The sequence below is a fragment of the Mesitornis unicolor genome, unplaced genomic scaffold (genome assembly GCF_000695765.1).
Source record: "Mesitornis unicolor isolate BGI_N332 unplaced genomic scaffold, ASM69576v1 scaffold40024, whole genome shotgun sequence".
NCBI classification, from domain to species: domain Eukaryota; kingdom Metazoa; phylum Chordata; class Aves; order Mesitornithiformes; family Mesitornithidae; genus Mesitornis; species Mesitornis unicolor.
Genome location: NW_010182821.1, coordinates 6,203 through 22,192, shown reverse-complemented (window position 1 = coordinate 22,192; position 15,990 = coordinate 6,203). Strand labels below are relative to the sequence as shown.

General features: G+C 36.4%; 1 protein-coding gene across 1 annotated transcript in view; it reads right to left on the bottom strand.

Moving 5' to 3' along the window:
- Nucleotides 1-578: 578 nt before the first annotated feature.
- The window catches only part of OCIAD1 (OCIA domain containing 1), a gene marked incomplete at its 5' end in the record, with an annotated part of 16,040 nt that continues 628 nt past the window's right edge, over nucleotides 579-15,990 (bottom strand). The window contains 7 exons of the mRNA XM_010183910.1: nucleotides 579-1,020; nucleotides 3,463-3,612; nucleotides 4,960-5,168; nucleotides 7,338-7,467; nucleotides 11,662-11,697; nucleotides 12,179-12,232; nucleotides 15,384-15,468. Of these exons, the coding sequence (XP_010182212.1) occupies nucleotides 983-1,020; nucleotides 3,463-3,612; nucleotides 4,960-5,168; nucleotides 7,338-7,467; nucleotides 11,662-11,697; nucleotides 12,179-12,232; nucleotides 15,384-15,468 (702 nt within the window). The remainder of the gene's footprint in view (nucleotides 1,021-3,462; nucleotides 3,613-4,959; nucleotides 5,169-7,337; nucleotides 7,468-11,661; nucleotides 11,698-12,178; nucleotides 12,233-15,383; nucleotides 15,469-15,990) is intronic.

Sequence of the window (15,990 nt, the reverse complement as noted above, 5' to 3'; positions counted from 1 at the left end):
CAGCACAGCTAAGAATATGAGAATCCCTAACGGAAGACAACATTTGATTGAGATGGAGCAAGAGATGCGAACACCAGGAAATACTCTTCAGTGGTTTTGCCAGTGTAGCTCTTTTCTTACAGGTAATAATAATACAATACTCCATTGATGCAGATCTTTTCTCTATAAACGTGGGGTTTTTGTCATGACATGCACAAACTGAGAAATGCGGCTAAATACAGAAAACCTAATATTAACAGTCAAGGTACCATTCAAACTTTTACCAAAGTTTGTCATCAGGTTTAACCTTCTGCACTTAAATATGGCTATTTTAAAACTGTAGCTTCAATCAATTTTCTTCCTAAACGACTCTCTGAAGAGACCCAGTGTGGGCAAGTCAGAATGTCATTCTAAAAATTTAGCTGGCACCATGAAAGCAGTTTTGAAAACATTAAGTCTGCTTACCTGTGTGTTCGGCTAAGTTCCTCAGCCCTTTTTCCCTGAATGATTCACAGTATGACTCCAGACATTACTAACCAAGCATGACAACAATTTGACATTTCCAGCATAACCCTTTCAGACAAAACAAAGTGAGAGGGGAGTTCTACAGGTAACTTTTAATGCAAGTCTTGAAAATTTGAGAAGATTCCGGTATTTTTCCCTTCCCGATACATATGATTGTATTTATTTACATATATTTTTGCCTTTTGCTATGCATTTATATTAGTTATTGCCAGTTACTCATTTCATTCATTACCAATAGCACAAATGGTTTATAGTCGTGACATCTCATGATAGCCTCACTTGCCATTTATGCAAAATTAAAAAAAAAATAAGCCTAAATACTTTTCCTTTTAAATCTTCTGGCAGGTCGGAATTTTCTCATCATTTAATAATAGCTGTGCATGGCAGAACACACCAAAGTGCCGACACTCATGACTAATCTAGATGAGGTTCAAGTTAGTTGATAGGAGGTAATATTCTTCAGTTCTTCATTCGGCTCTTACTCATCCCAGGTATCTCCATATTTATTTACTTTAACTAAAGAAAAGAAGGAAAAGTAGTCACATATGACTTAATATAACTGCAAAAGTTTCTCTTACACAGTGCTGAAAAGGACGATGAAATGCATTATCATTTAAAGTGGTGAGTGGGGAAAGCAACAGTCACAGTACAACAGACTCTAATTAAAGCTACTTTTGAATAAATGGAGAGAAGCATTTGTAAATCACTATTCCTTAATGGATTAATATTCAGTCAAGAGGCCTACCATGCTAATTCCTGCTCTACAGAATTTGTAATTACTTGGAAACAAATGTAACATGTGGATGAAACAAAGACAATTGGAGGAAACAGGGAAGGAATGTTATGATAAGTAAGTGGCTACATAATCTAGTTTACGTACACAATTGGGTGGATTCAAGACAGTTAAAAACACATTCAAAGACAGAGACAAAAATCAGTAATCCCTACTAGGAAACTACTCAGCCATTATTATTTGGCAGCTTCCTTTAGCATAGGAACGAGTCAGAGAGTAAAAAAAGCAGGGTACTGGTCTTAACGGATTTACTCAGAAACCTGTTGTGTATAATTGAACCAATGACCAGAAAGGGAAAAGCTGCTCTCTGGAAGGTCAGCTGGAAAGCAGTCTGTAACTGACAACCATCACCGACAGGGTAAGGGATGGATCTATGGGATCCAGTGGGAATGCTGACACTCATCAGGCACCCCTTGCAGGTTAATGACTAAGCCCACTGTTTATTAATCCCTGTCTGCAGCAGAACCAGGGGAACAGAGCAGAATGCACGGTCCTTGTCTCAGTGAAACATCAGCAAACATAGCACAATGCACTGACAAATCTCTTCTGAGCAGATGGATATTGCAGCGAGGCACAAGGAGAAGCTCTCTCAAAGTATGATTTGATTTCCATTTCTATGAACCATGGCAGCTGAGCAGGCTGCACTCATTCCCTGGAAAATGGTCCAGTCTGGATCCCTATGCAGATGCACGTATTTGTATGGCTGCAATGAACAGAGAAGGCACCAGCAGATGGAAGTTAGGGACTGCTTAAAACTGATTTAAACTGGATTTGTTTTCCCTTATGGCCTAGCAACAGAGGGCAGAAACCACTGTGTCCTACTTGCTACTTGTTCCTGTGCCACAGAGATGGAGGATGAGCAAACGGGTAATGACTCCGGATGTATAAACAAGCACACAACGAGGAGCTTAAGATTTCTGTGTACGGTTTTCAAGTAACATTTCTAGGCTTCTATTTGGGAAGAAATACCTTGAAAAAGCAGCATTGTGTAAATCAATGAAGTGTCAGCTGATGGAATTTAGAAGCAATCTGAAATGACATCTTCAGTAATTTTTAATTTGTCATTTGGCATAGTCATGTGATAAGAGAAAAAGGCTTTCATCCTTTAAATAACAGATTGAAATAATTACCCAATAATTATTTATAATTTTTTATTTCAAGACTGTGTAGAACTGTCCGAAGACAGATGATCTGGAGAAATTCACAAGCATGAAACAGACTGACACTCCTAAGCAATGCTGTTCCAAAGCTTACTATTACTGCTTCAGAACTTCTTGCCTTAACCCACTTCTCTATACTTATTACCCCGTTATGCCTAATAGGAAACATCAGCTTTTCCTACGTACTGACTGACCATACTGGACACTGCATACAAACCCAAGCAATTCAAGCTGCCTAGTCCAGCAGTGTGTTAAACAGTAAAACATTCCTCTTGCTAATATCCTTTTCACAGATGCCACACTACATTTTAGAAGTTCTAGGGCAAGTGGTTATGAATTGCTTCTGTGTCACCTTTTCAAAAAACTGGTTGAACGAAAATCTTAACTGAATCTCACTCTTCAGGATGCTGCAGTCTTGTTTTGCCAAGTAAAGTTTTAGTTTTTCCACTGTGAAAACAAATCTCAATATTGCTGCCAAATACTGTTTCCTTCCTTTGAGTTTTAATGTAGAAAATGAACCTCTACAAACAATGCCTCTATAGAAATCCACTAATTTCACATGAAACAATTCATAAAAATAAATACCTGCCCCTTCAAAACCATCAGCCATGTGCTCTATTTTGAGAGAACAATGCTGTCTAAAATATACACCCCCTTTCATAGCTAAACCTCCTCAGTATAGCTCTGAGCTCAGAGAATTCTTTAGTGAAAGAGGTTGCTCGATATATTCAATAAGCCAAAAGTGACGAGATTTTCAGTCTGGCACCAAGCAATATGGCTGAAGAGAAGGAATTCTAATTTGCTATTGGGAGGTCAATATTTCAGAAAAAAGAATTAATTTGAAATATGAAACTACAGACCGCATCACATATGAGATAACACCAGACACTGTAAAAACAAATTACTTAAAGGGTAAGCAGAATGAAGCCTTGGGTTTGTTACCATTTTTAACATTATCACAAATTATTTGAATTTACTATGTATTTCTGTAAATGAGTGCATTACCTTCCTTAGTTGGCTTTTCCTGTGAAAATTTGCCTGGAGCTTCTGCCTTTGGTGGTAGCATTACCTCGTAAGTCTCTCTGTGTTTATTCCTTAATTCCTCATATGTGATGCCTTTTTTTTTACGACTTTCTTCTGGAACTGGAGCAGGATCTGAAAACAAAACAAACATTAAAATAAAAACTGGGCTACAACCTGTTCTAGAATGGCAGTTAATTACAGCTCAATCCCAAATGAAAAGGAGCACGACAGCTGCAATTCTAAATGCAACTAAGAATGTATGTGCTCTTTAATTAATCCATTTCTTTTATTCTTTTCATTTGTCAAACTGCTTTGGAAGACTGACAGTTAACTCCTTTTCCACATTTTACCCAGTGGAAATCCTAACAGCCATGTGTTGATGGATAAAATGGTTCTGGTCACTTTATGTAAACTTTAATGATAATCATACATTTTATATATTTATGAGTTCTGAAGAGAAATCTGGGTGAAGCTCAAGGGTTTGTATTTAGGCTTTAAATTCTGCTTTCAAAGAATTAGGACTACATGCATCATATGCCACCTGATAAACATTTTATACTTTTATCTACATTTATAATGCAGAATCTTGGTTCTGTAACTAAGGTTTGACCAATTATTGATATTTGTAATGAAGCGCAATTACAATTTCCTTGATACATTTACATCTGATACTTTTATATAACTAAAAACAAGTCATGTGAAAGGGCTTATTTTGTGAAATAAAAACCTTTTTGATAAAGTAGTTAAAAAACCCAGACTAATTCAAGGTACAAAACTGCATTTGGCAGTAAATTCCTCCTTTGTGTACCAGAGACCTGTGTTCAGAATCTGCCATAGCTGAGGACAGAGTTCATACTGGAAGGAGGGGAACAGCTGCACAGAACAGCACTTAAAAGCCATTTGATTTCTCCATGAGAAAATCAGCTGTTGGTGGAAACAGAACACAATATGCATTCAGTTCACTTAAGATTCAAATGTTTGTCACATTATAAAAAACACAGTTTAATGTCACTGCATTATAGCAGTATTCAGTTACAGCACCAGTGCTGGCAAAAGTGAAATAACCTCAGAAAAGCAAGCAGACAAATGGTAGGGACTATGGTTTATTTAGTGCAGTGAAAGGACGGCAAAGCCACCTTAATTTCAGTCAAAAAGAACTTCAAGTCAGGCTGAGTTTTTTGCAAGTTTAGTTTCACAACACATTAAACATTGTAAGTTAATTTATGATCTTTACTTGCAATTAGAGCTACAAAACATAAAAAAACCCCAAACAAACTCTGAATTTAGTTTACAGTTAGAACACAAAATAATACATATATTTACCTTCTGTGTAAAATCAATTCTGTTTCATTCAAAACCACTATACTGTACCATGTACGTTTGCATGGGATGAAAATACACAGTTCAGTAAGAAAAGCATCTAAGAGAAAGGCAATTGTCGTTGTACTACAAACTGCTAAATGTTAAGACAAAACAGACCTTGAATAGTGTAATCGGTAATTCCTGTAGGTGAAGATTCATTCAGGGAAGCACTGAATGGGACGGGTTCATAACTTGAGAGGGCTCTGTCTGTTGAGTTATAATCATCTGAATAGCTAGAAGGAAGTGGGAATCCAGCTCTTGGAGAAGAAGATTCAGTAAATGACTGAGAAGGCATGTCAGAAAATTCAGATTTCCGACTGGAACGACTGGAAAAGAATACAATTTAATATTAAACACAGAAATACCGAAGTTAAAAATGGAATGTTAAGAGTAAAAATATGTGCAGTTCAATAAAATACTTTTATTTTAAATGCTTCTGTTTCCAACATGAATTATCATCTTAAGAAAAAAAGCTGTTTTTTTTCTTTACATTGCGAAGACCCACATAAGATCTATACAGTCGCTTCCCCAGCACTCTTCCCTTACTCCCAGAAACCTAACTCCTACCTGAAAATCTCCAGAACAGAAGACAAGAGAAAGTATTTTGCACTTTACAAGACAAAAATTATAACCTCTTCCCCCAGAAAGTCTTCAGACAGAAAAACCCCATCAGACAGAAATAGTACAGTGTATGTCCATGTGGTAGAATGAACTATAGTTATTTTTAAAATGCCTTTTAGGAAGAATTTGCAATTTAAAACCCTTCATCATTAGAAGCTGCTGTAGTTGATCAGTACTGAACAGCAGAAGAAAAGGATTATGGAGAGCTATCTTGGGGAAATTAAATTATGAAGGTTTGTTGAATTGCTGAATTCAGCAGAAACAATAACGAATTTTCTCTTGAGAGAAAGGTAAAATCACAGAAAGAATCTTCTGGAAACTGCTGCCCGATACTCTAAAGCATTCACTACATATTCAGAATGGCCCTTCAAACCACTGTACAAAATGTTGCTTTATCGAGAATGCCACCGCTTGGTGCCACTAGAATATCTCAAGAGTATTTATTCTTTTATTACTTTAAATTTCTGCTTAGCTGTATTTTAGTTTCATATGAAAAACATTTGCAATTAGTCTTTCTTTTACTCTCACAATGAACACACAGAGCTAAGCCATTTTATTGCCTCAATTACATTTTCAAAGCATATGCAAACACAGCTTTAAAGAACTATCTAATCTTTTAGCTCCCCAACTATTTTTAGTGGCAAATCAGAATAACCCAAATACATGAATTAGTAGATGTGTAATGACCATGAAAATGTAATGATTTCTGTGGCTGGCTTAAAAGAGTAGCATGCATGAACAATTATGACATTTGAATGAATTTAAATTAATCATTCAACCAAGGGGAATAAAAGGGAATTTATCACTTAGGAAATAAAATTTTATAGATACAAAAGAATGGGCCATTAAAGGCTGAACGGACTTGTGCAGCAGACATTTAAACAGGTTCTTACCTAGAGTAAACACAGTTAATGGTCATGACAATTTCTTATTACAAACTGGAGGGAGGGTGAAGGGACAAGTCCAATTCAGCTGAGTTTATGCAGTAAATGTATAAAGTGGTAATTCCTAAAACTGTGTATGATACCATAAAACGACAACATTTCAGAATAGAGTTAAATCTTTCAGACAAAACTATCATAAATCTAAATTTATAAAGTAATTAAGAATTTAATGAAGTCCTTCATAAACATTTAACAAATCTTGGTACACGCGTAGCAGGACTGCTACTCACTATCCAAACACTATTCTCCCGGTTTTGAATTAACGTTTAAATGAGATATTCTGAAAGTAGCTTGCAATTAAAAACCACTTGAAGTAGAAAGCATTCTGGAACAAAACAGGAAATAGTTTTAGGAACCTGATGAGTTTCTCATATGTACAGCATAGTGCTGTTACAGATATAAAGGATTTAAACAAACAGCAGTAAATTTGACCACCATGCTTCTTCCTGCACCGATACTGTTTACTGAGCTCTTTCCTTTGATAAACACTAAAATAATTTCCACCCTTTTCCTACTGCAATCAAACTCAACTATGGGAAAAAATCTAGAATGCAACACTATTTTATTTTAGTTAACTCAGTTTACTTCTAAACTAAGGAGGCAACTTCTGCGGTCACATTACTGTAAGTGTATGCCATGGGAAAACAACACCTTACTTTACAAGGAATACATTTTGCTAAGTAAAATGCTTCTTTTTCTGTTCCTCAAAGCAATCAGTTGTATGTAAAGAACTCAAAATGTGTGCTTTATAGCTGCCCAACTGATACATATACAGCTTTAGGAAAATGGTAGAACTGAGGTAACAGGGGAAAGAGGGAAGGTGCAACTCCGAAGGTCTTTGAAAGCCACAATTGTAATTTTGATCTGTTAGTGTTCAAAATTTCCTGTTCAAGAATAAGTTGTAAATTTAAAAGAGAATTAAATTCTTACTTATGTGAACTATGTCTCTGAGCTTGTCGTAGAACATCTCCTATTGGGGAATCCTTCAGTTTCTTGAATTTGTCACTACAGATTGGCAAGTAGGAGATCTTTCCAGCCAGGTAGCCACACATTCCAGCAACTTTTAAAAAAGAAAAATAGATGGGTTTATATGCTGTATCATAACATTCAACATTGTTTTAAAATAATAATAGTTTCAAATATATTATACAGTATCTTGAATAAAAGAAAAAAACTCTAACAGTGTAGATCTAAATCAGAACCATGCAGTAATCATCTTTGCTTTCTCTACAACGGCTGAACAGAGATACAAAGCAACGATTTAGACATGGCATGAACATCAGATTATTTCATCTAGTACTTGATGAAAGGTGACCAAAAAAAAGGAAAATAATAAATAAAATAAAAATAATAAAAATAAAATAAAATAATAAGATCCAGATAATAAAAGATCCAGAAGATAATAAAAGATCCAGAAATAACAATTAACTATCGAAGATGATAAATGAGTCAGGAATAAACAAAGATGGTGAATTCTGCTGATTTAATCCATCAGAACAGTCAGATCTTGAAAAGGCTTTCACTGGCGTGAAAAGAAATCTAAATAAACTTAGTATTAGGCTCAGTATCTGAAAAGGATTCTGTGATATGGTTGCTGGAGGGCAAACAACTGAATTAGCTGAACCCACACAATCACTAGGAAAATGCTTTCAATTTAGTGCATGAGATATTTTCATCTGCTAGACAGGACTCAGGAATAAGCAATCACAAAAGTTCTTTATGGGCTTAAGACTGATGATTTCCATCAACCGGCTCCTTCAAGTTACTACGAGTGGGTCAAACAGAGCATCAAGGATTCAATGGCAATTAATAGCAGCTTTGTTATTGACTTTGTAGGAGAAAAGGACTAGATTCTTCTTTAATATGCAATGAATATTTTCTAAATACAAAGATTGAATACTCTCAGTCATCTTTAAGTCAGGAAAGAGTTAATTACCAGTAACATCAATCCTCTGAGGTCCTCACACTGTAGATTACATCACCTGGGAATACATATGAAAGGGGATTTTACCTTATCCTGCTGCACTGGCACTAAAATTGATTCTTGTTCTAAAGTGTTTTCAAAAGGTTAAAAATTCCTTTACAAAGGAAAAAAGAAGAACAGCCACAACTATGACTGAAGTTTACATATGAGAAATGTAAAGGTTTAGCTGTTTAGCAGGTCAAAAAACAACTGGAATACAGCTCAAATGCTACGAATGCACACAAAGGGAAAAATTACAAGTCCTTAAAAGGAAAAACAGCCCACCAAGAATTCAAACTAAATAGTTAGCAAAATAAAGCTAAGCAGCAAAGATGAGTAATCTTTGGCATAAATTACAAAGAGAAAGTCTCATTTTCTTGAGGCCTCCCAGTCAAGAAAGTAGAAGCACCTCTCTGGAAGATGCTTCATCCAAAGTAACTAATGGCTAAAATACTGGGTTTTTTCTTATTACAGATCTAACAGCTAGATGATCCACGTTTGCAAAGTTAGCACAGTAAATGAGATATTGTTGCCCTCTGCTTCTTCTGGATTTACTGTGACAAGACCTTATGGAAGTTGATCAGAGATAGGTAAAAGAGGACAGGTCCCATTGCAGGCTAACATGAAATAGAAAATACGGATCTTACCTTTCTTTGCCAAAGAGGGATACAGGACCGATAGTCCTAAGCTATGTTGAAGGGGATGCTGTCAATGTAGTGTATCAGTCACAACTAACTAGAAGTTCTTTTAAATTGTCAGTCCCTAGAAGGCTACTGAGAAAAGTTATGAGTAATTCCTATAGGCAGAAGAAAATCCTGAAATCTGAAAATCCCAATCTAGAAAATGAAACACCTCTGAACTTCCAGATAAAACCAAGAGGGGCAAAGCAGGGAAGGATGCAAGATGAAGACTACAAGAAAAAAACTGACTAGACAATGTTAGATATAAAAGACCAATTACTGTCATCAGTATATACATACATACTCTTCAGAACGAGAATCTACCAACCACAAGCGACACACACCATTATAAATGGCAAACTGTTGTAATCAACAGATGCAGCAGCAGCATGCTTCGATCAGCGACACCAGAAAAGCAAGAGCTATCTTGAGCTGTCTTTCTGCTGTTCAACATCAGGTAGCGATGAGTTATCAGCAGCGCCTGCAAGTGCACATCTCTTCCTTCAGAATGCACGCAGGTAAAAAACCCAAACCAAACTACAACTGCACTGCTTCCTTTAATGAGATTTTCACTGCAGGGGGAATGTGGGGTTAAGTTATGAAGATATAATTTTGACCTGTAAACTATGACCCTGGCAATAGTTTTCAGGATGATCCTGTAGACAGGAGGTGCATCTGACCTGAACAATCTGAGGATGAAACAAAAACTGCTTAACTCAGGCCTCTTATACTCCAACTACATCCCAGAAAAGTCCCTGTTTAAAATTCACATGAATCACACAAAGTTACCTACTGAAAAACAACCAAAACACACACTTTATGGAAAGTTCTTTAGTATAAAATGAAAGTCCACATGCCTGCCAGTGTACATCAAAAAGAAGCCAGAAGTATTTTGTTTTTTAACCTTAACATCACGAATAACTGCTCCTTACTTTTTTCCCTTGATTTTAAAACTTAGTTCTGTCAACTAGGAGGAACGGCCCTTAACTAGAAATGTGCAGGAGCTATTAGGGAAATAGTAATTCTATTCTTTATTAGAAACATTTGTGTTATACCATTGTTTGGCGTTCAAAGAAAGTAAGTAGAATTTAGCATAAAAAAATGGCAGTCCTAGTCTCTCACATTCATTTATCTGCTTAAACAACACTTCCTTCACCACAAATCATGGGTTTTGCCCTCTTCCCACTGAAGGAAACTGTAAGAGTAACTGGCTGTATCTGGGCAGACTGGCAAGATAGCAACTTCATGTTTTACTGTCATGTATTACATTGAAAAGGTTAATTTATTAATTTATTTTTTATTATACTTAATCCATGAAATTGTTGTTTTTCTACAATTGTACATACGTAATGTCCAGGGAAAAAAGGCACTAAAATAGTCTGAACAGGACGAGTGAGATGCATGAATAACCTTCAAATTAGGAAGGGGGGGGGGTGCGGACGTACTCTGACAGAGTAATTTAAAGTAAGCTTGTACAGTATCTATTCACAACGTTTTTATCTTGAATTATTACATTACACTTGTCAAGTAATTTTATGGAAAGCCTATAAACAAAACTTGTCCAAAACATGCTGGAGAAATTCAAAGATGGTGCATAAATTAAATTCTCTACCTCTTAAAACTGAACAAGTTCTTGCAGTATGAGATGGGGTAGTTAAGAAACATGGCTAAAAAGTTGCTGACTGGTAGAATTAACTCCAGGAAGGTGAAACTTATTCATTGGATATTTCAGATCAGTTACTCCTATCTTCAGGCACAGTTGTACCAGTGTAAGCATTGATTCTGTGCTTCTCTAAGTGCCGAATTCTCTACCCCAGACAGGGTAATAATCCTGGTTATACAAACAGGGGGATGAGAGGCTGGAAAGCAGCCTCACAGAAAGAGGTCTTTGGGGCTGGGTTGACGGCAAGTTGCGTATGAGTCAACAGTGTGCTCTGGCAGCCAAGGTGGCCAACTGTGTCCTGGGGTGCACCAAGCACAGCCCAGCTGGCCAGTCAAGGGAGGCGACTGTTCCACTCTACACTCAACTGCTATGGCTCCACCTTGAATACTGTGTGCAGTTTTGGGTGCCTCAATAGCAAAACTCTGGAGGACAAGAGGAGTGGCTGAGGTCACTTAGCTTGGAGAAGAGAAGGCTGAGGGGTGACCTCATTGCAGGCTACAACTTCAAGGGGGACAGCAGAAAGGAAGGTGCTGATCTCTCTCTAGTGACCAGTAACAGGACACAAGGAAATGGAATGAAGCTAAGTTCACACTGGATGTAAGGAAAAGGTTCTTCACCAAGAGGATGGTTGGTCACTGGAACACACTGCCCAGGGAAGTGGTCACAGCACCAAGTCTGTCAGAGTTCAAAGAACATCTGGACAACAACCTTATATCATAAGATATAAGATTGTTGTCACATGGTTTAGTTTTAGGCAGTCCTGTGTGGAGAAGGGAGTTGGACTCAACAATCCTTATGGGTCCCTTCCAACTTGAGATGTCCTATAAGTCTCTGCTCTATAAAGTCACTGAGTCAGCCAGCTAGTCTCATGGGAATTACATCCACGTAACAGACTCCAGACCCTAAGACATGAAATACAAGCTGAATTTGTATGGAGCTTTTACTTACATGCAACTTTTGTAAAAGAGCCAAATCTTGAGTTATCTCTTAGAACACCTGAAAACGAGAATCAAAGTAATTAGTAATAAGTTATTAAGAATTAAGTTGAAAAACATCAACTGCAGTTATGGTTGTAGGTTAGTTTGTAGTTATATTTGTAGGCAGCAGGTTACTCTTTAATACTTAATGTTGAAAAAAAGTCAAGAAAATCTAACACCTGAGTTCCTCACAAAATTATAAAAATCAAAGAATTACCTCTTTAATCATACCACACAGAGTATTACTACACACTATAGAATGTATTATTTTATAATCACTGACATATTGCATTTGTCCAACAACATAAAATGAACATGAATTTTATTTTAATTTAAAGTTTTGCTCCTTTAGTTTCAGGAACTGCAAGGCACATCGCTAAAAAGTCTGAACTTCTTTTAATTACAAGACATTATATAACTTTATTAACAGCAGAAATATATTTCACCTGAGCAAATCCAAATTAATCCAAAGTATGCTTACACTTTACCTCTCTTAATTAAGAAACTAGTAGCAAGCATGCTCACTGCAGCCAAAGGAAAAGCTGTGAAGAAGAAGAAAAGTTGCTTAAAATGTGATTTTCGATATTTCCAACCACATTTAACAAAATATGCAATAAAATGAGAGTTGCTAGGCCTTACTAAGTTCATTTGTATAAGAATGTAAGCACATACATATTTAACAAAAGGTATATAAATTATGAAACATTCTCAAGTCCACTTTTTAAGACCCACTACAAATTATGCAGTCTGCTTAATGAGTCATACTGTCTTCACTTGATTTTCTGCTTCCTAAAATACAAGAGCAAATGGCAGGTGGCATAAAGCTCTAAGGACAAGATTCCAGATCCAGCTACAACTGCTGCAGCATCAAGATGCAGAACTTTAAACCAGAGAGGCAAACAGAGTTCTTCAGGACAGAAGGCAGTTACACAGAGGCCAATGCGTCTAAAAATTTTTTGATAACCAAAAGTCTTGATTCTGTTTCAACACAACGACTTTGAGAAAAGTCTAACTCTTATGAAGATATAAACTACATTGATTAAAATTAGGTAATCCATTTTATTCACCAGCAAACTAAAGGAACAGGGCAGCTTTTTCTGCAGCTTACAGATCAAACTATACCAAAAGAGCATCACCACCTATCGCAACCAGCTTCACAGTTCCCATTGGGTTTTCTCATACTGAAAGTGTTCAGGTGGCAAGAAGCATTTGAAGATGGCAAGAAACAAAAGGAATCCTTATTTCAAGCAATTATGATTATGATATTGGAAAAATTAACTTTGAAACTATTTGTAAAGATCACCATGCCTACACAAGATACAGTGACATTGAAATAATGTGACAGAAGACTGAAGTTAATTACATTAAAGATTTAGATGATGAAATTACATTTTAAGCAAGTTTGGAAATGTAAATGTTACAAAAAGGCTCAATAACTATACCTAGGGGAGACATTTCCACAACAGCACTAGATGTTTATAGTGTTGTCATGCACTCAGTCTGCTAATTAAGTTCATTTTGAAGATAAATTATCTTTTTTAGAATTCGAACAGCACAGCATTAAAATATACTTTGAAAATTAACAGTTTATTCCTTCACAAATTCTGACAGGTCTAAACCAGGTCAGGAGTCCCCCCAGCACTTTAAGGTAAATATGACTGGGTGTCACTTCAAAGACAGTATTGGGTCCTTGGTTCAAAAGCAAGATTACAGTAACACTTCAAAATAAAATAGAGAAGAAAATCTTCCAATCTATTTAAGATTAAAACCTTGATGATATTAGAGTTTCTAGACCTAGATTTTCCAAAACTTTTTCTGCATGAGGAACAAAATAAATCCTAGAATAAATAATGAAAGGTTGATATATAAACAGCACATAATTGAGGATGGGTATGTAATGTCTAGTCAAAATGGTTTTAGGAGGAAAAAGTCATATTGATCTGTTTTGATTTTGTTAGCGAGAGTAAAAGTTCAGAGGATAAAATGGTTTGTAGATTGGTAACGTGATTTTTTTTTACTGTATTGGAATTTATATTATATGATAATATGATTAAAAACCAGTAATATCAGTAATACAAGCATATATTAGACTGAATTATGAAATGACTAGCAAGCATTTCTGAAATAGAAGCTGTCAATAGAAACTGCTGCAAAACAGAGAACTGTAAAAAGTTGCTACAGCTTGAAATTTGAATAAAAAGTGAAAATGCACAAAAGTATAGTAATATCTGTGAATAACAAGAACCGATATAGTAAAAAGTGAGGATGTAAGGGCAGACACATAGGCAGCCCATATCTCTTGCAATAAGGTGCTCAAATATGTATTTAATACAGTGAATACAACAACAGAGGTACATGAAATGCAGAACAATGAACAAGACAGGAGACCTAGAAAATAGTGCTGGGTTTTAGGTTCTCCCAGTAAGATAACAGCACACTACACAACATTCCCCAAAAATCTCTCAATCACTGTTGTAGCTCCCTAAAGTGAAATTACTCAAGAAACTAATTTGGGGCTTCTCAGCAATACCTTCATCTTGTTTCTTCAGTCTCTCTACAAAGATGACCAGGGCAGTAAGTTACATTGCCAATCAAGAATTCACAGCACAAACAATTCCCTCCCTTCTTGTCTTCCAGGAGAGAGATTATCAATAAGCTGCAACTAATCATCACCTCACTGCTAATGAACTCTTTCCATCTATAAAAATATAAGGAAAATGGCTAGATTTTAGCAAACAAGCTGAAGGTTCCCAGGTAACTGAATAAAAGCAGAGAAGAATGCCAAAGCAATAGAGAAAGATAAAGTAGAACTTTAAATAGTTAACTCAAAATCACAGTGCTTTAGAAGTTGCCCCTGAAAGTACTGACTCCCAGGAGAAATAAGAGTCCAAGTGTGCTAATTTAACAAATCAGCTGCTAAAGTCTTCATCCATCTTGGTTTCTGCTAAGTCACCTATCAGCATCAGGAGTAATCTACTATTGTGTGATAAAGTAGTGCGTACCAATCACACCAGAAGTCTTGGTCAAACCTCTTGACCAGGTATGTCTTGAACCTTTAGATTATAAAAACAATTTTAAGAAGTAATGCAATCAATTCTCAAAGCCCACACTATAACACTGTTATTTCAAATAAATTGAGACATAAAACATGTTGTGAAAACACTGCAAGTTTATTATTCCTGTATACTGGCCATACAGACAGAAATTTTATCCAACTGAGCTGAGCAGCATTGTTCTCTTCACAAGTCTCCATAAAGGCGGAAAGCAATAGTTCTAAGTTAAACTATTTTATTCTTGCATTCTACTCATAACAACAAAAATTTAAATTAAAAAAGTAGAAATAAAAAAGAATATTCAGAAATATAAATAAATGAATGAGATATTCCATTAACTACATCTGTTTTCAGACTTTTAATAGGCGTATTAATTTAAAGTACGAAAGGATCTTGTTCTAAAGCACAAACGTTACAAATTACATTGCACCTTTTACAAAATTCTTGTCCTGGAAACTCTTAATAAATGTAAATCCTGTATGGATCAACATTTATTGGGATGCAATTTCAGACCACATGAAGCTTTTTAATGAACTGTTGGGATATGTTGACCCAGGCCTGCCTTCCTTAATACCTCAGATAACAACAAAAACAAAGAGTGGAAGTAAAACAAACCAAGCAACCAGCAAACTGAACTTACCTCTGTACCGGGCACTCTCTTCAGCACATTCCTTGAGGAGTCTTCTTTCCTCCTCTGTCGGCACATAAGGCCTAGGTACTTCCCTCTTTCATTAGGGAAATAAATTAGAAAAAAATGAGAAAAATAAAGGTTTGGGGGCATTTTTCAATTCAAGATTTATGTCCTACTTTCACACCTTGTCATGCCTGTACTTTTACACAGCTATACTTAAGGAACTGATGCCTTTGTCTAGAAATGTCACATGAAATACAGAATTTAAAAGATCTGATGCTTCTACAGATCACACGAGAGCACGGAAATTATTTTGTGCATGGTCAAATCCCAAGTCTGTCCACTCCTTTTGCTTCAGAAAAGCCTGCTTTGGTCCTTGCAACCAGTTTGCCAAATTGATGCAATCCGCCAGCTCGTTAAAACCCCTTGAAAAATGTTTGTCAGGGTTGTCACCACACAGCACACGTCGGCCGGTTACACGCGCACATACAGCGAAAGGAGGTGACAAGTCTCTACCAGAGGCGCGTGACCCTCTTCTGTCGTGAGAGGAGTGCGACCGGGAGAAGGCCGCCGGTACCGGGGACAATGACTCCTGCCGGGGCCCCCGCCCCGAAAG